The following is a 26,830-nucleotide window of genomic DNA, read 5'->3' on the forward strand; positions in this document are numbered from 1 at the left end:
ATGATGCTGCAAAAGCAATTGTTTACTTCTTGATATGCATTGTACCAAAAACAGATCATCTTCATTTCAAATCAAAACTGAACCCCACCAAAACTCTTCAAAATATGATCATTCAAAGACATAATGATGTTGCGTTAGAATATAGCCATAATAGCAAAATTGATAAAAAATTGTTCCTCACATTGTCATTGCTCAAACTATTCTTGGAGCACAGAAGTGAGTGTTGGAATTGTTCATGCACCGTTCCGTTGTCTTTCGTTTATTCCTGCTACTGGCTGTCCTGTTCGGATAGTAAAATATCCAACCGATGACGAAGACTAAACCACGTTCACACGATTGGTAAACATGTGTTGTCATGCGACGAAGATCACTGAAAGGAAAGGTATGAGCTTCTCTGTCAGGTGGCCTGGCACATGGCCCGGCGCCCTCGCTGGCAAAGCACCGGAGGCTGCCGAGTTGCAGGTAGCGTGGGTCGCGTAGCATCGGAATGCGCTCCCATCCCCGGGCCGGCAGTCGTCGGTCCTGAGCGTCGACCCCCGGGACGAGCCGGTCCGGCGGCAACTTCGATGGCGACCGGGCGGAGACCTTGAACGTCGGCTGGCGCCCGGGCGGAGTAACGCCGCGGCCGTTCGGTGCCTGCTGGACTTCCACGAAGCTCTTGTTCACCACGTGGTAAAACAGTGTCATATCATGACGCAAGCATGCAAGGCATCTACGTGCCAAACGCTTAGAGATGGGCCATGGGCAGAAAAAGTGCGCAAAATTTCAGGGCCGCATCTGTCTGTGTTCTAAAGCACCTGCAAACGTAGCGTTGGAAGTGGTGATAACACGTGACATGGTCATTGACCGAGAAGGTACGAAAATGCAGCAGCCGCACCTGTGGAATTCAGGATAGTGCATTGTAGTACGTATACGGCAGTTTAGTATCAGTTTTAACACTTCCTTTGTGAAATGCGTGGTATCCATGGGTTGCAGGCATTCGGTGATCCTTTAACCTACTTATGCGGCTTTTAAACTCCAGACACGGAAGACGTGGAATGCGTTTAGTCAGTGTAACGAAATATCACCGAGTGGTCTTTAGCAGCCTTAGAGGCACCAAACTAGTAATTTCAGCAATACAACTCAATCGATGTGGGGAATTCTTAGCGTGGTAAAAACTGTACATGGAGGTTATTAATGAAGATATGTGCGAATTTTATATTTCCCGTGCAAGAAAGTTGCTGGGATAGGGGAACAGTCCCCTGCTATCGGACCATAGAAGGAGACGCGTTCCCTTGTTCTCCCCCCCCCCCCCCCCCCACCGGTGGCACCGCCCCTGCTTGGTACTGTTGGTGTAACCGTGCGCAGCCGGGCGTGCGCTATATGTACACGAAGGACGGCGTCCGTCTACCGTCCCGTTCGCCCGCACGATTCTGAGACGGTAATTTTTTGCTCGAGCACCGCACCGTGGCGGATGAAAATTATCTGCACGAGACCCTTTAAATTTGTGGCAGTATGGGTAGAGCATAGATTTGGCTTCGACGAAAGCTTTTCGCGAGGGCAGGTCTACGTCACCATATTCCCTCCCCCGTTGCAACTCCCCCTCCCCTTCCCTCCCCCAATGTGCCAGACTGTCAAGACTCTCCTTAGCTGACATCCAGTCAACATTGACCTCCAGAGTCTAGAGACTTGTGCACCAGCTATCCCTGGTATGGAGTGCAGACAAGATAGCGTTTGGGACCCCAGAACCTCAAAAGCCAAACCTTCATCCGTATACATGCTAGGAGTACTTTCAATTGTGGCAGTATTTCAGAATAGGTTGGTTAGCGTGAAGAACAGGCACATAAGTATTATGATTGCAGTTTTTCCCAAGTTTAAGCTTTTTGAAATACATTTTTGGGGCCTAAGTTCCAAATGTCATTATAGCGTTGAATTTGGAAGTGGTTTTGGTGGTTCCAATTCCTTTAAAGATGAGAAACAACCCAGTTGCTTGCAGAAGCTGCGAAACTATTTTATACAAAATGTTGTTGAATTCAGGCAAAACCGACGCAAAATTATAAACAGCCGTAAAACCCTAGCCTACGTGCGAAACATTTGGAGGTTAGTGGTAAGGGGGCGGGTCAGGTGCGTGAAAGGGGGAAGGATCTTGCCGGAGTGATCCAAAACATCTGTTTGCTTGTCTCTGACTAAGCTAAGTTGTCAATAAGACATGTTTTGTGTCGAAAGCATTGGGACAAGCTGGGCGTTCCAAATAGACCTGTGTTAGCAGCATTGTTGTCACACAGGACTGTGCCCGCTATTTTTTCTAAATTGAGAGAATTGCGCCGATTAAAACCGCTTTTGTGTAACATTTCAAGGAATGTGTGCTATGATCGTGAGCGTTGTGCCCTGCTGTGGTGCAGGATTTCCCTGTGTATTGAAACATTGCAGGCATTTTTTGCTGTTAAATACCCACTATCCAGGCTGAGCACCACTACCAATTATGATTGCCGAGTTATAATCCACAGAATTACAAAAACAGACTTGCAAGACAATACAAATCAGAGTGTAAAAATAAATGTAAATGTTGAATGTGTCAATCATAATTAATGAATACCTGTAGACTTGGTATGTAAGACAGTCTGCCTGCAACCCATCCACTGTTTGACACACCTGTGTGATAACTGTGTGCTTAACTTCCTGCTTTTGTATACCTGGTCGAATTGTACTGAATATTGCATTTTGCTTTGCATGGAGGATTGTTTTTGAAGCATAGTAGCCCAAAATTACTTTCACAGCACCATAATCCCTTAAAACATTGGCTGTTAATGCTTTGGTATTGTTGGCAACCATGCAGCAAACTATTGAGTGCTCAGATATATACCATTTCTTGAGTCTGCTTTCATAGTTAGAGTTGTATGTTAAATGAAAATGGAAGAAACACTGAACAATGAGGGGATTATTGGGCACATTAAGGATACTAGCAAATAATCTTTGGAGCAGCCCCTGCCTGATTGGTTTTTTGGTTTCACTTGTTTAAACTGAGATGCCATTTAGAAAATAATATTCTATCATACATAATATTTTAGGTTCCTATCATGATGTCATAACCACATAGAAATTAGCAGGTACAAGAACATTATAAGTGTGGGAATTTCATAATTAATTTCAGTATGCTGTCTGGCTGGCAGTTTGTTCCTCCTTTGTTACTGTCATTGTTTCTTACTACACAAAAATAATTTATGACAAATCAAATGACAAATGAATGTTGACTTACTACTCAAATTATCATTGCTTTACCAGGCATATGCTGTACAATATGTACCTTTGACATTTGTCAAGCATTGGGCCAATTCTACTTTTGAAGGCAACACTTCTAATCCTATGCTATATGATATATATAAGAATTCTCAAAAAGTACTGGAGGTAGAGAGGTCATGGTCCCTTGCTCCTTTGTGTTTGGAACAACCTGCCAGTGATTACAAGGCATTTCATGTGCTTTTATTTTTTTAAATTTATCTGAACATTTTGATGGGATGGATTTTTGGGATTGAAGCCCATGCTAGGCAGGCCCTATTGCAAGAGCCCTGACATCACCATCTGATCATAAAATTCCAGTTCAGATGCATAATTTGTTGGCAGAATAATGATAATCAACCATTCTAGTGTCCATCATACCCAGACTGTTAGACAAGTACATGATATATTCAACTTGGGCATATTTTTTGTAGCAGGACATTCAGTAACAATCCCAGTGAATGTATGTTGTGAATCTTGTGAAAAAGAACAAATATTACAATACTATTCAATTGTTTACAGTGATGCTAGTGTGAAAGATATATATTTCTAAGTACTATTATGTGGAGACCCTTGTGATTATAGTTTAAGTAGTGTTCTGAGCTGGTTACAGCCATGCTAAGCTACCATTTACACCACCTGCAACAAAAGTGTGCACCTTGTGTCAGACACACAAGTTTTGCATGAAGTCCTGGATGCAATAAAGCTTTAACTGAAATTTGTGTTTCAGGAACCTTCCAGAGCAGCATGATAATTCTGTCATAATTGAAGAAACTAATTCGGCTTCAGCAAGACATGTGTCATTTTAAATATTGAAGCTGTTGCGGATTTACTAAAGTAATACACAGGGCACTTAATCAGTTTTGTTTTTTGTTTTGCTTAGAATGTTGAAGCAATATATGTGCTTATAGTGTGCTAAACATGAGTATGCCAAATGATAGATTGGTTGAATATTTCTTCATATGTGGCATCAATTATTCAAATGGGCTGCGAGATGACTACATTGCAGGTAAGATCACCATTCTATTGTACATTTGTCCTGTTACCTGGCCTGCTTGCTTGCATGTATGACCTCCACAGGTACATGATTATTTTCATCCTATTTATTCATTGGATCATTGGATCAGTTGCAGCACTGATAAGTTTTTCAAATCTACAGAAAACCAAGAATCATCCTCATCAGGAAATTTGTGTATCACTACATTGACAACAGCTTTATTGAACAAATGTTTTGGCATTGGTGGAGTATCCTATAAGGTGTGGCTTCTGAGCACTGTTAAATCACTCATATAGCCTGTACGCACAACCATACTTGTCCTTTGCTAAGGGCTTAGAAGTTTGAAACCAATGTTCATATCATAGTTTGTATTTGCAATTTACCCTTGATAACATTGTATAACACTTGCTCCGACTACCTGTTTTTCACAATGCGAGGTTCAATGCCCCCCGCCCCACTGCCATTTCAAAACTATGAAAGATAGAGCCTAGCGGAAACCACCATTGAGTTAGCTTCAACATGATCTTGTGATTGGTAACAATAATTATATTGCTAGACCAATAATTGACCCCATTATGCCAGGCGAAGTTTTCCCAAATATCGAACTTTTCAGCTTCATATGCTCATATGTGCTAGAACAATCTTTGAAGCAACACAAAACATAAGTAAACTTATTCCCTGTTAATTTTTTTTGGTACAGTGGTGTGTGGTTTTGTGTGTTTGAGCATCTTTTTATGATGTCTGGCTTCGTTAACGTGGCAACGTCGGCCCACCGCGTGTGATCCGCGGGATCATCGACTGCCGCGCCGACCGTGTATCGCCACGTAGTGTCCCTCAAAACCGCCGCTGCTCCGAAACCAGAAATGATAGTGACGCGTTTTGGTGTATTAACACACGCAATCGATTTCTTGCAGAACACCAAAGTTCGTGCGCGATTGCACGACATACCGCAGAGGTACCCTCAGAAAACCCTGGGAAGGGGAGGGGGTCGAATCTTGTTTCCTTCCCAATCAGAGCGAAGGAGCATAAGAACTGTGAACTCATAAAGATGAAAAATCAGGAGTTTGAGGCTTTGCTTGCTTATGTCAACACAGGGCTCTGAACATTGCAATGAAGTTGTTATTTTTCATGTCAAACATTCCAAAGGGTTGCATTAGACAAAGCTGGTTATAACAGCTTAAAATCTCACCTACTTGATCTCAGCCATCTTTTATCCATACTAACCGCTAGTATGAGCTTGACTAATAAAAGCGAGCATTTGCCAGCCACGCAGTGTTGGTGCAGCGTTTGCCCGGCGTGGTGGGTTCTGCTCACTGTATCTGACCCTCGTTTTATTCTGCAGACAAATCGGTACCCTCTGAGCCCCCTGGAGCGGTCCTATGCTGCGGAGGTGCTGGGCCATTACCCGGAGTCCAGGAGTGAGCAGTCCTTTGACCCGGATGCCACTCGCATGGTGAGTGACGACGCCTCTCCAACACCGAGCTGCGCGTCGGTGTGGAGGGACCAGCTCTGTGCGGTGTGGTGTGTCTCGAAACCCCTCACTGCCTTGTCGTAGTGCCGGCACTGGACAGCGAATCGTTCACGTGGCACCATGTGGGCCGGTAAATTCAGCTGACGGACATGGCGCCTGTTAAGTTAAATACTGCCGTGACCGTAAATACTGCCGTACTGTAAATACTTTGCGACTAACAAAAAAGAGTTAGATAGTCGTAGTTACAACTATCGAAAAATTGCTGTTCTCTCACAATCAGAATAGAGTGAACATAGCGTATTTCGGTTTGGGTCTTCATTTGCTCTAGGCGGCTGTGGTGCCGTTTCAAACCGCGACATGTTTACAAACCGTCGTAGTGGACAGCGCTAAACGAAAGGCCAGTGATTCTGGTCGCACTTTTGACGGTCTGTTGGCGGTTATGACGTCAAGTTTGTGCGGCCTGCCGGCGACTTGTTATATGTGATCTGATAGTTCTGTGGGTTTGCGTTTTGTACAACTTTGTGGCCCGCCACTGTTCCCGGTCGCAGTTTTGTGCGGTGCACGGGTGATGTACCGATGGTTGCTCGGTCTGCCTTTGGTTCCGACCACAGTTTCGTGTAGCATGGCAGGGGATGTTGCTGTTTTGTAAGATCTGCTCGTGGCTGTGGCCTCATTTTTTAGGTGTGAGGGCGGTTATGGTCGAAGTTTTGTGCAGTGTGGTGGCTGCGATTTTATGCTGTCGAATCGTGGTTCAGGTTGCCATATTGGGTGAAATGCAGATGGCTGTGGTCGCAGATTTATCCGGTGCGGGTGTCTCTGACCGCTGTTTCGGTGTGATGTGCCGATAGTGTGCTGGCTACAGCTTTGTGTTGCATGCGCTCCATTGCTGTGTGAATGACGCCGCTCCGCGTGTGCCCTCGGCTGCTCTGCGAGTGACACCGCTGTGTTTCAGCTGGCGCTGCCGCGCGGTCTCCAGTTCCGCACCCAGAAGCACAGCCTGGCACCAGCGTTCCACAGCTTCGTCGTCACGCGCGAGGATGGCAGTCGACTGTACGGCTTCGCGTACACGTTCTTCGAGCGGGTCGACGACCGCGCCACGTGTGACGTCATGCACACACTGCAGGTGAGCGGCGCACGCCAGTCGCTGTCGGCCTCAGGCTGTGGTGAGCCGAATACTTTTGGTGGTACGGTTTTGTGACGGTGGACGCGCCCGGATACCTTCGGGATTGTTTTGTGTGATGTGACTGGCTGTAGTTTACGCTCCCGGTGTGCTCCCGTTACTGGCTGTGGTGCACGTGTCCGACCGAGGCCCGCGCGGCTAGTACCACGCGATAACACGTCCGAGGTCGTTCTGGACAGCTTGGATCAGGATCTCTGTAGCGGGCGCGATGTGATCGCATGGGCGGAGCGCCCTGAAGTCGTGTTGGTGGAGTGCGGCTGGAGCAGTGCGTGACGGACGTGACGCGCCTGTGTGCCCTCAGTCGCGGCACCTGGCCGAGGTGTCGAGCGCCCAGACGTCCGGCCAGTCGGGCACGTCTCGCTCCCTGCCCCGACACTTCAAGCTGGCCACCAAGCTGACCACGCACGCCCAGAGCTACTACGACGTCACCAAGGACCAGCTGTACGCCTGCAAGTGCATCGGTCTGCTGATGATGCAGCCCTACCTGCAGGTGGCCAGGGTCTTCCTCACGCGGCTCTATAGGTGCGTGTGTGTGTGTGTGTGTGTGTGTGTGTGTGTGTGTGTGTGTGTGTGTGTGTGTGTGTGTGTGTGTGTGTGTGTGTGTGTGTGTGGTGTGTGTGTGTGTGTGCGTGCGTGCGTGCGTGCGTGCGTGCGTGCGTGCGTGCGTGCGTGCGTGCGTGCGTGCGTGCGTGCGTGCGTGTGTGATTGGGGCTTTACGACGAACTCAGCTGCTGAGGCTCTATGGCGCCACCTGCCTCTCGCCGTGGCAGGAAGGGCGGGCACCGGGGGAATCGAACCCCGTACCCCTGGTTTCCCAGACGCGCAGTGGTTAACGCAGACGTGTTAACCACCACGCTACCGGCACCCTCTATAGGTGCGTACTGCAGCATCATGGGTGCACGCGCCTAAGAAGTCCGCTCGTGAGCGCGTTGCGGCGTTACGTCGCATGGCATCGCCGGAATGCCAGTCGTCCTGACAGGTGAAATGTTCTCCAACGAGCGTTGTGCACCTGGCTTGGCTTTTCATCGGGTCAGCGCTCAGCGCGCGGGGGGCTGCCATTGGAGGATGGGGCGCGCCGGCTGCCGTCCTGTTTACAGCCGCGGTTCTCGGTGGATCGTCCAGCTTTCAGAGCAGCCTCTGGCACTGGGCTGTCGCCGGGTGACTGCATTTGCGGACCGATCGTCAGCAAACCGGTTCGCTAGCCGGTATTGGCCCGGCAGCCGTGCGTGAGACTGTTGACACCCGGCGGACACCGCCGCTCGCTCGTCAGTCGTCAGGGGTCCTGCCGCGAGAATGAGCTCCTGACGCTCGGGTCGGGACGCTCCTGGCGGCGTGGGCGCTGTCCGGGGGCTTGACAAGCCACCGCGTCGCTATGGTAGAGTCATGCGATGTGACGCAGCCTCCGATGACCCTTCCATCACAAAGGCATCCGTGTGTGCCGACAACTTGAGATGTGGCAGATGCTGACACCCCTGGCACTATGTGGACTTCCCCGGTCACCAAGCCGCGCGGTACCGTCATACGCGATGGATCCTCGTCGCGCTCATGAGACGCTGCCGGTCGCCGAGCAGCCTGCTGACCGTGACCTTGTCGATGTCCGGCAGGCACTCACGGTCGCCCAGCAGCTCGCTGCCGCTGGAGGCGTACGTGGCGCAGCTGCTGTTCGGGCTGTCGGTGCCGCCGCCGGGGCGCAGCTCGCGCCTGCCGCTGCTGGGCGCCGAGTGCGTGCTGCAGCGGCCCACCGTGGCAGAACTGCCCGTGTTTGAGTACCCGCTCCGCGAGCTCTTCACCATGGTCGGCGTCGAGAAGATGATACAGATCCTGTCCTGCATGCTGCTCGAGCACCAGATCGTGTTGTACGCGCACGGTGAGAGGACCGGATCCCGCGTGCGGGAGCTTGAGCCGGCCGCCGGCCAGGGCGCGGGCAGGGCGACCCGCTCTGCTGGCCGAAATGGTGAAGGCGTCCGTCCGTTGCGTGGTCCTTTTAATGTGTGCTGTTTGCGTGCCGTTTTGTTCGTAATGCTTACAGCGCCGCTCTATTCAGTTGGCCATAACGCGTTTGGGTAGGCATGCTTTGGTGGAGGCGAAGCGGTGTCTGTTTGTGCAGAGCAGCCGTTGTGAAGTGCGGCGGCCGGTGGCGGCGCGCCAGCGGGCGCCGCGCCGCTGGGCCAGGCTGGCCGCTGGCCTACTGGCGCCGGCGCAGTCGGCGCCTCCCACGGACAGCCGGCGCCGTTGCAGACCACTACAAGCTGATGCTGGTGGCCGAGTCGCTGTCGGCGCTGCTGTTCCCCTTCAGCTGGCCGCACGTGTACGTGCCGGTGCTGCCGGCCTCACTGGCGCACTTTCTGGACGCGCCGGTGCCGTACCTGATGGGCCTGCACGGCTCGACCCGGCCCAGCCAGCAGGACGGCGCGGTCAGTGCCCCCCTCCCCATCGTCCCCTCCATCCCCCATCGCCCCCCCCCCTCCCCTCCCCACCCCACCCCCCAGTGTGTGTGGCCCCACGGCCGCCACAGCGGCGGCGGCGGCCGGGCTTCGGGCGGTGCGGAGCCGGCTGTTCCCGAGGCGCGGTGGGATTCGGGTGAATCGAGATTCGCGCAATGCTTTGGGGTCTATCTCGGCTACGTAAATGGTTAACAATAAAACACCGTTTGGATGTGCATCCATTCAAAGGCCTGGACTGAAAAAGTGGTGGAACAGAAGCGCTTCGTGCAGGTGGGCAAAAAGTGCACTCTCAGTTGTAGCCGTGCGGGCGCAGACCGAACACTGCCAATGAGTGTCGCTGCTGGGCCGTGTTTCGGCAGCTCCGTGCGGCAGCCAGTTGGCCGCACCAGGACGGCCTCCTCGCGCAGTGTGTGCCGTGAATCTCTGATGCGTGTCATTACACAGACGCCCAGTTCGCCGCGGATGACGGGGTGCTTTTGATCTGGCTGACATCCTGGACAACCGGGATCTGAGCAGCAAGGAGGGCGCTGCAAGCGCCAGTTTGTGGTGGGGAAAGTGTTTGTGTCTCGTGATCTCACCACGCCCCGCTCTAAGATAGGGAGCAGCCTGACGGTCATGTAGAGCCCCATGGCCTGTTCACGAGAGCGGACGGTCACTGTGGCTCCCTGACCGCACCAATAGCAGTTTGTTGTTTCAACGCCGACGCCGCCTGTCAAATAGCTGCGGCAACAAGTGATAACCAAGCCCTGTCTACCCACCGCAGGCGATTTTTTTTACCAAACCTTTCAAACCAGATACCAAGTATTTTGAATTTCACGCAACATTGACGTCCAGCTAACCCCCGGTGGGCTGGCGGTGTGGCACGTGGTGAGCCCAGCTGACTGGTGTCAGTCGGCTGCGGGCCGGGCCTGCCTGACGCGGCCGCTGTCCGCGCCGCCGCAGGCCAACGCCTGCCTGCTCGACCTCGAGGGCGACGAGCTGGAACTGCCCGAGGAGCTGCCGCAGTTCCCCAGCCGTCAGGAGCTGGTGCTGGAGCTGACCGAGCAGCTGGCGCGGTTCAACGTGCAGACCCACCATCTGGACAGGTGCGGCTCCGCCAATCAGATCATCCCAGACAGTGTCGGGATCATCACGTCTCCCCTCCTCCAATCAGGTTGTCCCAGACAGTTTCGCGACTATCGCATCCCTCTGCTGCAATTATAGATGATGGAGCGTGTATTCGGAACGAAAGTGTATTCGCATTCCATCCAATGAGGAAGAATTCTACGATGCTCAAATCCTTTCAAATCGCTTAATCGCTCGGCATCTGTTGCGTGCTTAAGAGCTACTTGCGTTTCTGTTTGCTCTGGAGGAAAAGTGGTAAGGCTTAATTTGACGGACAGTTAAATCAACGGGGGTCGCCTTGCGACCCATCACCAGCCACGCCTGGCGCCCGCAGGAACTGCAACGAGCGGATGCGCTCTGTGGGCACGGCCGGGCGCCGCTCGCGCCGCCGCAAGCCCTCTTGGACGGCGGCCGAGCCAGAGACGGCGGCCGCCACCGGCCCGGACCACGCTGAGCCGACCCGGACCGAGCCCGGGACCGACACCGAGCTCAGGCACAAGTCCGAGGCCGGCTCCGGCTCCGGTCGTGGGTCCGGCCCCGGCCCTGGCTCCGGTTCTGGGTCCGGCTCCGGCCCCGGGCCCGGGCCCGGTCCCGGCCCCGGCCCCGGCCCCGGCTCTGGCTCTGGCTCTGGCTCCAACCCCAGCCCGGCCGAGCCGTACCCCGGCCAGAGCGAGAGTATGCGTCGCATCGCGCAGCTCGTCAAGGATGCTGGTGAGTGGGCAGGTCGAGGCCGCCGGCCGGCTGTGATCACTGGGGTCAGCTGTCAGCTGAGACCAGTGCATGGTGATCAGAACCGTTAGGTCGCTCCCTCGATGAATGAGGGCTCCAAGGCCATGCAGATGCCCATACGGCCACGAGGATGGTTGGCATGTCTTGCAAAGGAGAGTAATGTACACTTCATGAGTACTGATCTATCCTCGCACTTGGTTCCATCCACGATTATGTATTTTGCTGATTACGTGAGTAGCCGAGTGTTTTTTTTTATCGCGATGCATGCCGCTATTGGCTTCGAAACGTTGGAGCCAAGCAATGCATGTGGCTGTGGCTCGTGTTTACAGGTCTTGACCCGGAAAAGCTGTCACTGAAAGCTTCATCTCGTCGTCTTTCTGACGGTGATCAGTACATCGAAGATCAAAAATGCAATAACGCGATACGAGAGATATTCCTCAACCGTTTCGTTCATATCTTTCACACATATGAGCATTTTGTCATCCAGCCGGATCAAGTAAGTGAAATGGGATGGGATTCAGTGGTTAGCTTGTATGGAGCAGTACTTGGAATGTTTCATGTCTGCTATGCTATGCTATTTCTCCCGTCGATCGCGCGATGATAATGGTGATGATGATGATGTTGTGACCGGTAAAGATGCACGAAGCAAATGCTAGTCTGCAAACGTCTTGAGAGTGTATACACACATGTATCTATAATATATATATATATATATATATATATATATATATATATATATATATATGGTGTGTACTTGTATATGATATATGTACATATTACATATAATGTGTATATATGATATGTATATGCATATAATATATATGTACGTATATATATATATATATATATATATATATATATATATATATATATATGCAGAGGGTATTGAACCGCTAGTTTGCAATGTGTGCATTTTTTGAACGGGTCGCAAAATGTGTTATCTTTTGAGTCAATCGCCAGGGTGCTTCTCAAGCACATCCTGGCGTAAGTACCCTGCGTGCTTCGTGGTCGCACACGTGATTGCACACATCGTCGACGTTTGCATTCATAAAACCGTATTCTCATCTCTTTTTCGGGGATATGACCGATGACAACTTGCTGTCTGAACCTCGATTTGATCTTGATCTGAACAGAATATAGCAAAATTTGAGGTAGCAAAATATGCGTGGCAATAGTAAAAGCTAGCGCCAACGTTCGGCGAGCATAGAGTTTCGACACATCCAAAGCGCAATCTTCAGACTACGAAGACTCAAGAACCAGGGCCGTATTCTGGTGCGTAAACGTGAGACGAGAGAGCTGAGAGCGTCTTGCTATATTGATCACTGCAGTCGGCGGGCCAGAAAACCTCAATCAACAGCAGTAACGCCCGTTTTAGGTGCCACAGTAGATTGAAGTATTTAACGAACGCCGTCGTCACTTGGATCATGTTTCAATGTTCACATGTCGCGAAAGCGTGGCAGCTGTTTGGGCTGTTTCACGTAACCGCGCATCGTTGCTGTTCACATTAGGGTTGCAGTGATGCCAGCAATGCGCACCAACGTGACGGATGATGAATTGACTTGTTCCATGAAGTCTGGTTTGCGTGACATGATTAAGGCGCTGATCATCATCTCTAAATGAAATTCCCTACAGTGCTCACCGTTTATATGTGTGCTGGTGTTAGGGAGGTCATGGTCGGAGTTGTCACAGGGCTTGGCATGGGCAGCAACTTACTGCACGAAGCGCACAAGTTTGACATATACGCGACTGCGAACAGATGGGAGCGAAGCGAAGGGGCTAAACGTATAGCTGGGGGAGGGCCAGGGCAAGGTATAGACAACAAGTCTTGGAAATGTAAAGACATGTCACATCACCGTCGCAATTGAAGAACCGGTGACTGTGATAAACATTAAAATGGTGGAGTTGATGTGTCATTCCGATAGCAGCAGCATAACATACAGGTTTGCGCGTATCTGCACGACATATGTATTAATTTGAGTGAAGCACTCAATTGGAGCTCCACACGTGGGCTCAGCTGAAAGCTGTCGGGTCGCGCGCGGCTGTTTGAGCGGGCTCCCAGTGTACCTGTTTGATGTCTTCCGTGACATCTCACCCTACCTGACCTCGCTCAGGACATGGAGTCGTGGCTATACAACCGCGAGTCCACTCAGAACTTCGACAAGGTGACGTTCCTGTCGGACCAGCCGCACCAGGACCTGCCGTTCCTCTCGCGCTTTATCGAGACGCAGATGTTCACCTCGTTCGTCGACAACAAGATCCTGTCCAGCTGGGGCGAGGTGGAGCCGGCGCTGCGCGTCTTCGACTCCCGTATTCGCCGCATCAGGTCGGTCAGGCGGCCGACACCGGCGCCCGCCTGCTGCACTGTAGCGTACCGTCCGTCTCCGCCACGTGCCGAGCACTTTCAGTTGTGTCTGTTCTATGTTGCGCGATAGTATGTCGACGCTCAAACGCTCTCGAAGCAGTCCTGCTGTTTGTTACGCGAAACACGCAGCGGAGAGTATAAGTACGGGCCGGTCGTTTGGGCCACCGCCCGCTGCTCGTGGCGCTGGGCCATTTGAAGGCGCCGCCTACTACAGCTACGATGTTTGACAACCAAAAAGTGTTTGGGATCTGAAAACTTGTCCTGTGATGTAGGTGCAAGAATCGAGCGGAAACAAAATGCATTCAAACATTTAAAAGCATTGGTTGATCTTAGAGGGTGTAGGGAAGCATTAACACGACTTAAAATACCAATGGGGTGCCACTATGAAAGTAAACTAGCGTTCTGAAAAATAGACAATCGAAATCACTGGCAGCTATCCAGTCACTTTGCCATGGCACTCGCTAAATACACGTTCCAGTAAAGCAGACTGGCTGCATGTAAGCAGCAGGAATAGCATAAGAAACTGCGCTGTTAGGCCGCAGTTTGGCTGCCAGCGGCTCTTGCGAAACCGGTCTAGCGTTTTGTCACCGGTGTTTCAGATGGGCTTAATGCGAGCTAATCTTGTGGTCCAATGAAGTAATGATGCTCTCATCGGGTACAACAGGAGCGGTTAAAAGGGGTTCGAGCGTGCAAAATGACAACCGCAATGCACGCTGCCAGCAAAGGGCCGAGCCGACCGGGCCGCGTGCTCTGGCCTCTGCTCGGTCGCTGTGGCCCGGAGCATCTCAGGCGTCTGTTCTCCGCTGCTGAACCGAGCGTGTTTGGAGAGTGCCGTCGGCTCTGCTGGCGGTGCTGGGGGCTCCCCGACAGCCGATGTGGCGGTGGCTCCTGGGCGGCTCTTCATCCGCCGTCGGTGCTGTGGCAGGACGGAGAGCGAGGGCCTGGTGCGCACGCCCTCCTACGAGCGCTGCTCGACCATCAGCGAGACAGAGCGCATCCTGGAGCGGCGGCTGCGCGCGCCCGAGCAGCAGGCGCCGCCGCCGCCGCCGCTGGCGCCGCCCGCCGACGGCCGCAGCTGCCTGAGCGGTCGCTTCCCGCTGCTGGACGCCGAGCTGGTGGCCTCGGGCGCCGCCGGCGACGAGCGGTGAGTCGGCGCGCCGCCCTGCGGAGCCGGCCGGCCGTGGCCCGACTCGGTCCGCCGGGCCCTGCCGGTGGTAGATGCTGCGTGCTCGTGCGCGTCACTCGGCCTTTGCACCAGTGTCGGCCGCACCGGGGCGGCGACCCGTCGTGTATGCGTGTGTGACGGCACTTGCCGCCGTGTGTACGTCTGACCGATGTCGGACCGGACAGGGGCGGCGACTTGGAGTCGGCCGTGTCGCTGCGTCGCCGCGAGCGCCAGCGCGTCTTCTCCGAGGCCCGCCAGCAGCTGCAGAGCTCCGCGCCGCTCATCGCCAATACATCGCTGGCCGCCATGCGTGAAAACAACTGGAAGTTTGTCGACCAGGCGCTCAAGGTGGGTTATAATACCACCGTCCCTGACGATGTGCGCCGAGGGTGGGATAGACCTGATCGGCTGGGTGGTTACTAAATCCCCTCTTGCCCCCCCCCCCCCCCCGCCCCACGCGCATGTTGGGCAGGATGCTGTGCGGGCGTGTGTCCGAGCGGTGGCCGAGAGGCGCTGGGACGGTGTGAAGCAGTTCTGACTGTTCCAGCCGTGCTCTGATAACGGTCACATGGATGTCCGGCGTTCCTAGAACTCTGAGGTGTGTCCGGCTGGTGCGCTCGTGACCCGGCCCACTAGTCTCTGACCCCCGACCGGTCGCCAGGAGTGCAAGAGCCGCACCAAGCGCATGCTGGTGGAGAAGATGGGCACTGAGGCGGCGGCGCTGGGTCACGGCGAGGCCAGCATCGTCGGCGTCGAGGAGAACACGCTGATTGCTTCGCTGTGCGACCTCATGGAGCGCATCTGGAGCCACGGCCTGCAGAGTAAACAGGTGCGGCGTCCGCCCGCCCCGCCGGCCGCCGCCGGACCGTGCGACCGCGCAGCGCTGGGCGGCAGACGGCAGCTGCCAGTCAGCCGCCAGACCGTGCCAGCGCGCGGCACAGGGCGGCGGACAGCAGCTGGCGGCCAGTGGTCTCACGTGGCCCAAGATTGACGTGAACGCTGTGCGCTCTCCGGTTTCATTCGTGGATAATCATGTAGCACGATTATGAGATTTTAACGTCAGGTGAAATTAATACCTATATATGATGCCACCGTGCAAGCGGGGTGGTTGAAAAACCCCGTGTGATGCGTCCGCGTGACATCATTCGAGGTCGGCAACGATGGCTAGGAACGAGCATGCGAAAGGATGACGACACCGGGTATCGCTCTGATGGTGCGTCGTGCTTGACTTAATGAGGTGCGGAAAAGGGTTTAGGATATTTTTCGCCACCTTTGGCGTCGTGTCCGATGAACTACAGCGAATGTCGTCGCACCCAGTCTGGCGTCATTACCGCCTTTTACGTCACTCGCACTGTGACGTCGCCTGTACGGCAGGGCAAGTCGTCGCTGTGGTCGCACCTGCTGAACTACCAGGAGCTGGAGACTTGCAAGGACGCGTCGCAACCGATCGACTCCAACTTCCTGAGCCCAGGTGAGCGGTGTGCGCTGCTGACCGCCGGCGGCGCGCCCGGCTGACCGACGTGCTGCCGTCTGTACCGAGCGCCGCCGGCGCCGGCGGGCTGCGCTGGGCGGACGCGCCGCGGCTCGGGACGCCCGACAGGGTGCGGGACCGGGCGGCCGGCCCTCAGCTGGCCACGGGTGGCGTTCTGGCACTGATGACGGCTGCGCGGGAGTGCTCCCTCAGGAGATGTTGGGCGCACTCGTCGAACAATGATGGTCTCTTTTCATGCAGCCTTGGCGTGGTGTGTGCTCCGGCGCCGGATCGACTGTAGGTTTACGTGCTTTGTGCACTTGGGCACAGGGTGGCCATGTTTTCGTTATTTGCATGCGTGTGTCTTGTTTTTTAGGCATGGTGTGTATGAAATTTAGATATGCTGTAGTGTTCAGAAACAGCGGATATTGTTGCGGTCATAAATATTGTGCACGGGGTCTTTGTCGTCATGTTGTGATGTTATTTGTCCTTAACGATTGCATGTGGGCTGCACGCGGCCGGGGGTGAAGACCCGCCCTGGGGTGCTGGGGCGTCGCTGGTATGCCCGGTGTGTGCTGCATGTTGGCGGCCTTTTCACCTTGACCCTGGCCGCCATTCGCACGCTCGATGAGCTCCTCAGCACTGGGAGGCTGTTGGAACCTTGGCGGGCCGGGCTGAGCATGGGCCGGAGTCATCGCGCGCTCCTCACCTCACAGAACGGGCCGCCGCGGCCCGGCGTTCCGACACAGGGGTCCAGCGTGTGGTCCCATCCAGAACGGCGAGCCGTGCGGTCACCAGATCCGACCCACGTGCGACCAGCCAGCTGTATCCCCGCACATTGGCTAGCCGTTCACCGCTGCATGTATCAATCAGAACTGTCAGCCGCGGGATGCCCGGGTTAATATCAGCTCCGAGACCGGTAGCCATATGTTTGAAATCAGGGAAAATGGCGGTCAGTTTACAAATATGCGCAGGGGTGTAGCTGAAGTTGGGTCTGTTTTCTCGCGGCTTCAAACCCAGAAAGCGCCAGCCACAGCAGCGTTCCCCACCATTGCGCCCAGTCATAGGCCGTGGTTCCAAGCGCATCTTTCGAAACCTGTCCAAAACAGGCGTGAAGACGTGCCCATTGCATGCAAATGATTTAGCAATCGGCTGCAGTATTCAGAGGATCGATAACGCCATTTCAGCGCGTGTAGATCTCCGCTGTAGATGCTGGGACAAAACTGATCTGGCTTAGATCACAGCTTGCTAGCCGTTTGCGCCGATTGAAGTCGTGCCGCCTTAAGCATCAATTGGTAACACCGATTCGGGTTAGGGAGTCCTGAGAATCCTTGCAGTGTGTCACGTTCTTTCGCTGCGCTGCGCTGATGAAATGAGATCAACGCGCCTTGCGATGTGGATCAACGGATGCGCTGGTATGAGTTGGGTATGTCCTGCATGGCATATGGACCGTGGTACAGAACATTGAACTAAAGCTTGACGCAGTAGGACAAAGTTGCTGCGAGCGCATAGGCAAAATAAACTTTCCAACTGGGCCAGAGCGGACACGCGGCGGAGGTGCCCGGTCAATGTTCCAAAGCGATCTGCTGTTCCGTCAAGTCACATCGTGGCTTCATAAAAAGAGGGAATCCAGCCTGGATAGTTATCGATTATGTGTCGTAGCTGTCCGCGAGCGGGCCCAGGCACACGCCAGGTGGCGCGTGACCAAATTTGTACTCACCGACCTGCCTCACCTCTCATCGCTGACCTCGGTACCTCGGGTCATCACGTCACCTGGGATCAGAAGTGGCAGACGCAGCCAGCTGAAAAGGAGGGTCTGACATTGTGATGTCATAATCCGCAGTGACGTGCATGTGCAGAACCAACAATGGTTGATACATGTATGTTCACGTTGCTACCATTCGATACGTGTTGATAATATTATTTTGATCGGATTGAATGACGAAAAACGTTAGCGTGGTAGGGACAAAATTTTGATTTTCCGACTGCAACGTGAAACAAATTGATGAAACATTGCTCTGTTGCCGGCAACGGCAAGGCGTGTAAAGTTACATTTGAGTTACGTTAGTTTTCATTGCTTCTCATGTAGACGCCGTGCACTAACGTCAGAGAAGTCGCTGAAATAGGCGCTAAGCAGCTTCCTTCATTCTAAATTAGGTTGATAAAAACACTTGTCTGAGCCTTATTCCCTGTGATAGATGAGAAAAGGTGAAAATAGATTTATGTTTATTTTTGGGCCACAAGCCTTTGTCAATACAGTGTAATCGATGGACGAGCAGCGAATTAAACCCACCTTTGTGTACTTCTTGATGAAGAAAACAATACAACAAGCTGCAAGAAGTGTATTTCATTAAAAGTTTTTAAAGAGTTTTTCATTAAAAACAAGCTTAAGAAATCAAATGGGAACCGTAATGCAGGTGCTTATCAAGGTGTCTTCATTTTCACACTCTTCACCTATCAACGAGGAATAAGTCCAGTAAAAGTGCTGGTATGCACATACATTTCCCTTGAAGCTGCGCTGAGCCACAGGCTTTTCCTTTTCGTGATTTCTTCATCTTGAACTACGTATAGATCATGACGCTGCCGGTATTCATTGAACACATTTAACACATTGGGTGCAACTTTCGCCAGTTGGTCGTAGTTCGCGTTTGTTTCCCGTACTTCTGTCTGAAACTTTGTGTAATTGAGCGAAAAATAATTGTAGTTCTTTGTTCGTTTTCACTACAAGTCGGCGCATATTGTGCTGTGGTCTCATCCCCCGGACAGAGATGGTCTGCCCCAGGCGGATGTTGCTGTCCTTGTCCGTGCATATTTTTATTTTTGTTTATTTCCGCCGCGCGTTCCTGCGGCCGTTGTGTCGCACCGCGCAGCCGAGCCAGCGGCGGCCGCCAGCCAGAGCATCGCTGACCTCTTGGCGGTCGTCAGAAAGGGCGGCATGGCTGACATCGTGAATCACATAGCTGATGTCATAGGTATGTGGTGTGCACGCACGTGCATGTGTGCTTGTGCGCTGATCTGGAGCGGCCCCGCGTCCGCGTCCGGCATGGTATGCACGCTTCACGTCCGTCCCCTCCTGTACCCCCGGCGGCTGAAGGTTCACTCTGGCCTCACGTCCGTCCCCTCCTGTACCCCTGGTGGCTGAAGGTCCGCTCTGACCTGTCCAGCCCACTGGTGACCCTGCTGGTGACCCTGCACGCCGCGCCATGCCTGCTGCATGTTTGTGGGGCCTGCGCTGTTCGGCCAGTTTGTACGCTGGGTGGAGGGGCGTTGTGCGTGCATGGTGTCCTTGGCTCTGCTTTCTGCATGAAGCTGTCACACCTTACAATCTCAGCCGGGCTGATGCGCTGCAAGATCGGCTCAGAACTAACCAAGCTGAAGAACACTTTTGCTCCATTTCGTCATAATCTTGTTCGGGGTGTGTTGCCGTTGCGGCGATGAACGCCTGTGCTGGACGCGTGTTGGAGAAGAACTGCACGGCCTGTTTGCAGAGAAGGTCGTCCTTTATAAGCCTTCGATGAGCGCAAGCTGTGATGTAACGGCTATTGGAATGCCTTTTAATTACGGACGAGATGGACATGTTTGGCTTATATACAAAATCTGTTCACGCCGCTTATGGAAACGAACCTGTAAATCATGGAATATGCTATTGTTCTATGTGTTTCGTTACTAATGAGCGTTAACGCTGATTTCGTTCGTGCTGTCAGTCATGTGCCGTCCGGACCGCGCGGTCCGTACTCGTGTAGGGATCGGGCTGTGACGGGCGTGCCGAGCCGTCCCGCCTGGCGTGAGGTCGGCGACGCCGGCGTCCCGCGGACACGCTCTGTTCCTCTGGCCGGACCGCGCCCGTCCGACCTGTCGCCGCCGGCGTAGCGGCTGGCCACGTGACCTGATCTGACGGCGTGATGTGTCGGCGGCAGATCTGTCCTCGATGTCGCTGGAGCCGGACTCGACGCCGCCTTCGCCGTCGCGGTCGTCGCGCAGCGGCAGCGGCGGCGGCGGTGGCGGTGGCGGTGGCGATGGGCCCCGCTCGCCAGCTTCGCCCGATCCCCTCAAGCCTCTGCCCGTCGCCATCACGTTCGACATGAGGTCAGCGGCCGCTACGCCGGCGCTGTCGCCCGACGGTAATAGGATCACGAATCGGGCCAGTGTGTAATCTGCGATCAATGATTGTGGCTAGGTGCTACATCTGACGTGATGGATGGGCTGTCTCTCTCCCGATCCTGTGCTGGGTCTGGCGTTATTTGGACTAGATAAGCTGTCACAGCCTTCATGCGTGGCCTGTGTTGTGGTCTTTGACGCCGATTGTAGCGGCCGAAACCAAAGCACGTACCCATATTTGGACGGTACATGCGCTACAATGGCCGGTCTCGAGTACTCCTCTCCGTAGCTGTTGCCAAGCTTACTGTGGCCATGATGTGGCCCGATCTTTGCTGTAGGGCCGTAGCAGGGTACCAGGCCTTCGGCCGTTACGTCAGGGAGCGGCCAGCGATCGGCGCCCTGTCCAGTCCCATTTACGGCTCGTGTCCCTCTCCTCACGCCGACTGGCGAGTCCCCACGACCTCGTCTGACCCTGACCTCGACTGGCTGTGGGCGTGCGGCAGGAACGTGCTGGCAATGAGCGAGATCAAGACAGAGATCGGCTACGCCAGGGCGTGGGTACGGCTCTCGCTGGAGAAGAAGCTGCTCTCCAAACACCTGCGCGCCCTGCTCTCCGACAACGAGCTGCTCAGGTGGGCGGCGCTGCCTCGGCCGGCGGTGATGCCGGTCTGCCCAGGACAGGCCAACTGTACGCGGAACACAATAACCGGCGGTGCGATAGAATGACGGAAAGCTGCTGTGCACACCGCGTGCGAGGAAGTCTCAGTGAGGCCGCCCACTGCCAAAGCCGTGGAAGTGGGTGGGTCAGTGTGCGTAGCTCTGACATGGGCGGCGTGTTTTAGCGTAGAATATCATGTGATATTGTATTATGTATGTAGTATTCATATGCACAAAAGGTGAATCATAATGCAGAATATGGTACGAACGCGAGCCTTTTTTAGTTTTTGGAGGTGAACAGAACCTCGGTTGCGAAGTGATCATCATCTGGTTTTGAACTGCTAGTCGTGTTCATCACAGGGCTCCAGTTCCAGGGTTCCAGGGTGTGTGTTTTAGTACAACTACCATGAATATTACTACCATTAAGGCTATCATATGTGTTCCTCTGCCGGCAATGGCCAGGAACCTTTACAAGCGGTACGCCTTCCTGCGCTCTGAAGAGGAGCGGGAGCAGTTTCTGTGCCACCTGCTGTCGCTGAACGCCGTCGACTACTTCTGCTTCACCACATCGTACCCGAATACTGGTGAGTGGGCTGCGCTGCAGCTGCCCCTCCCGTCGGAGCGGCTGCTGTGCTGGGTGCTGGGCCTTCGCTGTCTTTGGATGTGGGCGCCGCGATCCCTGTGATATGGTGTGCCATTGATAGCCGTGTAGGCTGCATATATTTCGGTTTTGTCATTCATCACAGTTTTGACACGCTCACCACGTCAGATGTGTCTTCATCTCACCTCGTCTAATCTCGTCTCGTCTTGTTTTATCTTGTCTTGTCTTGTCTTTATTGCCTGGTCTTGTCTCGTTTTGTCTTGTCTTGTCTCGCCTCGGCTCGCCTCGTCTCGTCTCGTCTCGTCTCGTCTCGTCTCGTCTCGTCTCGTCTCGTCTCGTCTCGTCTCGGCTCGTCTCGTCTCGTCTCGTCTCGCCTCGCTTCGTTCATTACGTATCTCCCACCATCTGTGCTATCTATGCATAACCCGAATGTTTGTTCGTGTGAATGCTGACCGTTTTGCTATACTTATTGACACTTACTTCAGTCACCATTCCTGTGTGTCGCTCTGACGCTCACTGGGGTAGATAGCGTTGTCACCCTGCTCCGGCTCCCGTTTCAGTGATAACGTACCGCGTGGTGATCTTCACGACCAAGAAGACGTCGGCGGCGACGACGACAGCGAATGCCTGGGTGCGCGTGTCGGGCTCGTTGGCTGAGACCGGTCCGCTACCGCTGCCCAAGGGCGCGCGGCACACGACATTCAAGGTGAGCCGGGACGCTGGCGGCCGAGGCGGGCTGGCTGGCGCGGTGTCTGGCCCTGCGGCCCGCCACATCCGCATTGATCCACGTCCACGCCGTACCCGCCGCACGACAGACGTATGGCCCAGCCGTGTTCCTACCAGCGTTGCCGTGGGTATTCTGCACAGCTTGGCGGACCACAGCCTGAAGTGTGCCAGATCTTCCTGGTTCCGTTCGAGATCAGCCATGACAGTTACCAGATTGGGCACCAGTTTCTTTTCTTAGCGTTTTGAGCTAACGAATACCGCTGTGAGTGGATCGTTGTTTTTGAGATGTGTTTCACTCGTTTACTTATTTAGTAAACACTCGGAGGTGCGAAAAGCGATCGCCAACGAATGATCGGGAACGCAACAAGCCGTCACGTGGGATAGTGCGGACGGCACTGCAAGAAGGCCTCATCAGGAGTCTAGCTAGAGCATGATGTTATCAACCATTTTTATCCTAGCTACGTTTTCGTGACTATCGCCTGAGAGGCCCAGGTATATCGCGTAATATCCACCATGCCTCATGGAAAACGCGAACGGCTTCTGTATGTCCGTCTTTGACGTTACACGGTAAGAAGCAAGCGAAACTTCCGGCCAGCCAGGCGCCACACGGCTGACTTATGTGTGGTGACCGGTGACCGGTGACGTCTGGTGACGTTACAAGGCAGGAAACAGGCGAAACTTCCGGCCAGCCTGGCGTCACACGGCTGACTTATGTGTGGTGACCGGTGGCCGGTGACCGGTGACGTTTGGTGACGTTGTCGTAGGGTTATTCCACGCGTACGGAGCGGTCGTGTCGGTGACGTCTGCTGTCACGCTGACAGGCGCGCAGCTGACCATGCTTTGCCCGTGGTGATCAGAACTTGTGCCGGATCCGGTACAGCTGTACCATAGCGGCACCACTGCGTCCGACAGTGGGGGACTCACCACGCTTGGGGCGGACTGTGTGCTGGCCGGTGTTAAGCGCTGATGTCGGCGTGCGATGAAAAGAGAGCGCCAGAAGGCTGCGTGTTGCCGAGCCGCGGGTTTTGGGAACGAATGGGCGTCACCACCAGACGGACGGGGATTTCCGTCTCTGGTTTGGTCATGGTATCGTATGCTTTGAGACAGACGGGGTCGAGGCGACCCACTGTCTGCTGTCGTGTAGTGTCGCCGCTGTTGCTTAGAAAGTGCGCTCCGCCTCAGGGTGTTGGTTGATGTGCACTGCCGTTTAATGAGATGGCTCGGCGCGGTCTGAGCGGCTCAGCTCGGTCTGGCCTGCCGAGATCGGCCGGTCTGACCTGCTGAGATCGGCCGGTCTGACCGGTTCAGCTCGGTCCGACCTGCTGAGATCGGCCGGTCTGACCGGCTCAGCTCTGTCTGACCTGCTGAAATCGGCCGGTCTGACCGGCTCAGCTCGGTCTGACCTGCTGAGGTCGGCTGGTCGGACCGGCGGTGGGTCCGCCGTGGCGTCGCCCCCCGCCCGCCGACGGCCGTTCGCCTCCACCGCCAGCACAAGAACCTCGGCCTGCTCACCACCGTGCAGCTGGGCCACGACAACACGGGCATGTCGCCCAACTGGCTGGTGGAGCACGTGGTCGTGCGCAGCGAGGTGACCGGCCAGACGTACAAGTTCGCGTGCGGCCGCTGGCTGGGCCGCAGCATCGACGACGGCAGCACGGAGCGCGTGCTGGTGGGCGAGCCGGTGTCGGCGGACGTGCCCGCCGAGCGGCTGGCGTCCGTGTGCAGCACGCCGCCGCGCTGCCGCAGCCCCAGCGTGCCGCGTCGGCCGCACACCGACGCCAGCTCCGTCCAGCACGCCCTAGGTGAGCCGGCCGCCGCCGCCGGCCCGCACGATGGCCGGTGGCGGCTCGCTGTCACTGGCGAAGGCCGTTCCCCGCGAGGCTCTCAGAGGCCACGCCCGCTCCTGGGCAGTTATCGATGTCATGCTTCAGTTGTGAGCGGGGACCACAGAGCTGTGCTGTGCGTGTGCGTATATGCGGACGTGTGCGTGTACGTGTATGTGTGTGCATGTGTTAACGCAGTCCGCTGTGTACGTGCGTGCACGGCGGTGTGTGCGCCGCTGTGCGTGACGTTGGTACCGCTTGGCTCGGCCAGGGGACGCCGTCAACAGTATCGTCAAGTACTTCCACCGTCCGGAGAAGGAGCGCGGCTCGCTGACGCTCCTGCTGTGCGGCGAGAGCGGCCTCGTGCCCTGCCTCGAGCAGGTCTTCGGCTATGGCTACCGGTCCAGTCGGCTCTTCGGCAAGAACTTCTACCTCTGGGACTACCTCGGTAAGCGGGTGTCGTCTGCCAGGCCGGCGCGTCGTATCCACGAGCGCGCCGTTTCGAGTTTGGCGCCAGGTGGCGTGGCCAGTAAAGTGTTTGTGCGGTTGGAACAAATGAAGAAAATGTGCGCTTTTCCTTAACGATGACCGTTTGATTTAGCTGCCTTGATAATAGTTACGACAAATCTGAAACAACTAGCTGTCCACGAGGGCTGATGTTTCGGATATCCGTGTAATGTGCTGTCACCCCAGCGCCTGAGGACGCCACGGCTGTCGCCCGCGGTCCGCGCGGGTGGGGCGGGAGGCGGGCCTGCGGGCTGGTGCCAGCGTCTCCTGCCGGGAGGACGTGCCGCTGACGGATCGGTGTGGCCGCACCTCTCCGTCTCACCTCAGTCGGCCGGGTCGGCGGGGCAGCGGGGGTGTGTGAGCCAACGCCAGGCCGGGTCGTGCCCTGACGCGAGCCTGTGGACCGGCCAGGGCGGGTGCAGCTGGCGCTGGAGGCCGAGTTCCTGGACCGGGAGGGCGAGCTGCCGGCAGAGCTGGCCACCAAGGTGGCCATCTGCCGGCTGGTGTACGAGATCGACCAGGCCGGCAGAGCCATGGGCAAGGACGACAAGTTCCAGGTCTGGCTGCTGATCGCCGTGAGGTGAGGTCCCACTCTGGACATGCAGTGGCCGACAGTTGCGGAGTGCGGGAGGACAGTGCGGCGCGATCTGGAGCGCGTAGACGGCTGGGTGCAGCGCTCAGCAGAGTTCAGGAAGTTAAGGGGAAAAATGTCACAGGTCAAGGGGGAAAATGTCAGGGCTTATTTTTCGGCACGACATGTATATGACGGCTGACGGCGGTGCCGCGAGCTGTTACTGTGCTCGCGGCGCTACTGGAGTGACGACAGGTACAAGGCAGACACCGGTGCAGGTACATACAGGCACATCAGTAGCAGGCACCGGTTGCCGTGATTGTTTTACGCGCAGTAGTGATGTAATCTGGTGTCATTTTCAATGCCATAGGTGAACTTGACATTGGGATATGGTGAAATGGGCTCCGATGAAGGCTGGTGCTTATCGATTTGTTGGTAGGAAGTGCAAACTGGTTCAGATGCGGCTAGTACTAGTACTAGCGTGTCGCATAGGCTCACTTAAGCGTAAGCCCTGTGCCTCGGCTTGAAGCCGGCTGGGCTTCGTTGCCTCATGATGTATCAATGTCCTGGATGCTAATGGCACTTAACCCCTCGTGTTCTATATTGCTGCCCGGCCAGGCGGTATGCCGCCTAGTCAAGCCCCTTTATCACCGCCCCTGACTCGCACAGAGCATAAGTATTCGAGTCGGCGCGCAATCACAATGCCAGCCCATCATTCGATGAGCTGGCAGGGGGTTGACGGGAGCCGTCGCAGCGTTGTGGCGTGCACCTTGCGTGTGCGGATGGTGCGGCCGCCAGGGGCGTGGGCAGAGGCTGACAGCCGGCCACTGCCGCTCGGCAGGGACCGGCAGCTGTCGACGTTCGTCGTTGAGCTGGCGGCGTGCTCAGTGACGCAGCAGATGTACGACGAGGCGTCGTTCCTGCGCGACCCGGAGCTGTCCTCGTTCCTGGCGCAAATCATGGCCTCGCTGCACGAGTACGACTTGGTGTTGGAGCGATCACTTACGCGCGGTGTCAAGGTCGGCCGCACGCGGCGCTACGGCGGCCGCGCCAACCAGCAGCCGGCACGCCGCAGCTAGGTCAGCCAGCGGCCGGCGTGCCGCAACTAGATCAGCCAGCAGCCGGCGTGCCGCAGCTAGATCAGCCAGCAGCCGGCGTGCCGCAGCTAGGTCAGCCAGCAGCCGGCGCGCCGCAGCTAGGTCAGCCAGCAGCCGGCGCGCCGCAGCTAGATCAGCCCGCAGCCGGTGCACCGCAGCTAGATCAGCCAGCAGCCGGCGTGTCGCAGCTGGGCAGATCAACAACTGCTTCGCCGTAGCTTCACCAGAGCCGCACCAGTCAGCAGCCGCGAGCGCCGAACTGAAAGTCGTACACCGCCAATCGGAAGTGCACCAATCACCATGCTGGCGTGCAAGCCGCTGGCCGACCGGCGCTGCCGCAGCAGCCGACGGCCAGATGCAGTCAGTGTGTGTTTCTGTCTGCTTCTCGGCGTGGGCTCCGTCCGGCACTGGACAGCCAGTGTTGCTCATGCTGGTGTGCGCTAGAGGACGGCTCAAGCGGTGCACCGCATGGGGTCGTGTGCAGGCAGTGGCGAGGCTGCGGTTGACGCTGTAGCACCCAGAAGCTATTCCACTTGTAATATGGGTCTCATTGTAGAGATAGCATGGTAATG

General features: G+C 55.2%; 1 protein-coding gene across 1 annotated transcript; it reads left to right on the top strand.

Annotated features, from left to right (window-relative positions):
• The first annotated feature begins 2,027 nt into the window (after positions 1–2,027).
• Positions 2,028–26,244, top strand: pns (DENN domain containing pinstripe). Its single transcript, XM_037215235.1, has 26 exons — positions 2,028–2,079; positions 3,986–4,264; positions 5,595–5,705; positions 6,676–6,846; positions 7,205–7,425; positions 8,508–8,770; positions 9,142–9,317; positions 10,290–10,432; positions 10,786–10,957; positions 11,051–11,162; positions 11,510–11,676; positions 13,292–13,503; positions 14,468–14,560; positions 14,618–14,686; positions 14,893–15,055; positions 15,369–15,536; positions 16,082–16,178; positions 19,049–19,150; positions 20,096–20,264; positions 20,780–20,908; positions 21,396–21,517; positions 22,095–22,240; positions 23,750–24,062; positions 24,355–24,531; positions 25,002–25,170; positions 26,003–26,244. The coding sequence occupies exons 2-26, from the start codon at positions 4,190–4,192 to the stop codon at positions 26,238–26,240; spliced, it is 3,978 nt and encodes a 1,325-aa protein (XP_037071130.1). The 5' UTR covers positions 2,028–2,079; positions 3,986–4,189; the 3' UTR covers positions 26,241–26,244.
• Positions 26,245–26,830: the final 586 nt, after the last annotated feature.

This window comes from Pollicipes pollicipes, unplaced genomic scaffold, assembly GCF_011947565.3.
Source record: "Pollicipes pollicipes isolate AB1234 unplaced genomic scaffold, Ppol_2.1 Scaffold_3447;HRSCAF=4054_pilon_pilon_pilon, whole genome shotgun sequence".
NCBI lineage: Eukaryota > Metazoa > Arthropoda > Thecostraca > Pollicipedomorpha > Pollicipedidae > Pollicipes > Pollicipes pollicipes.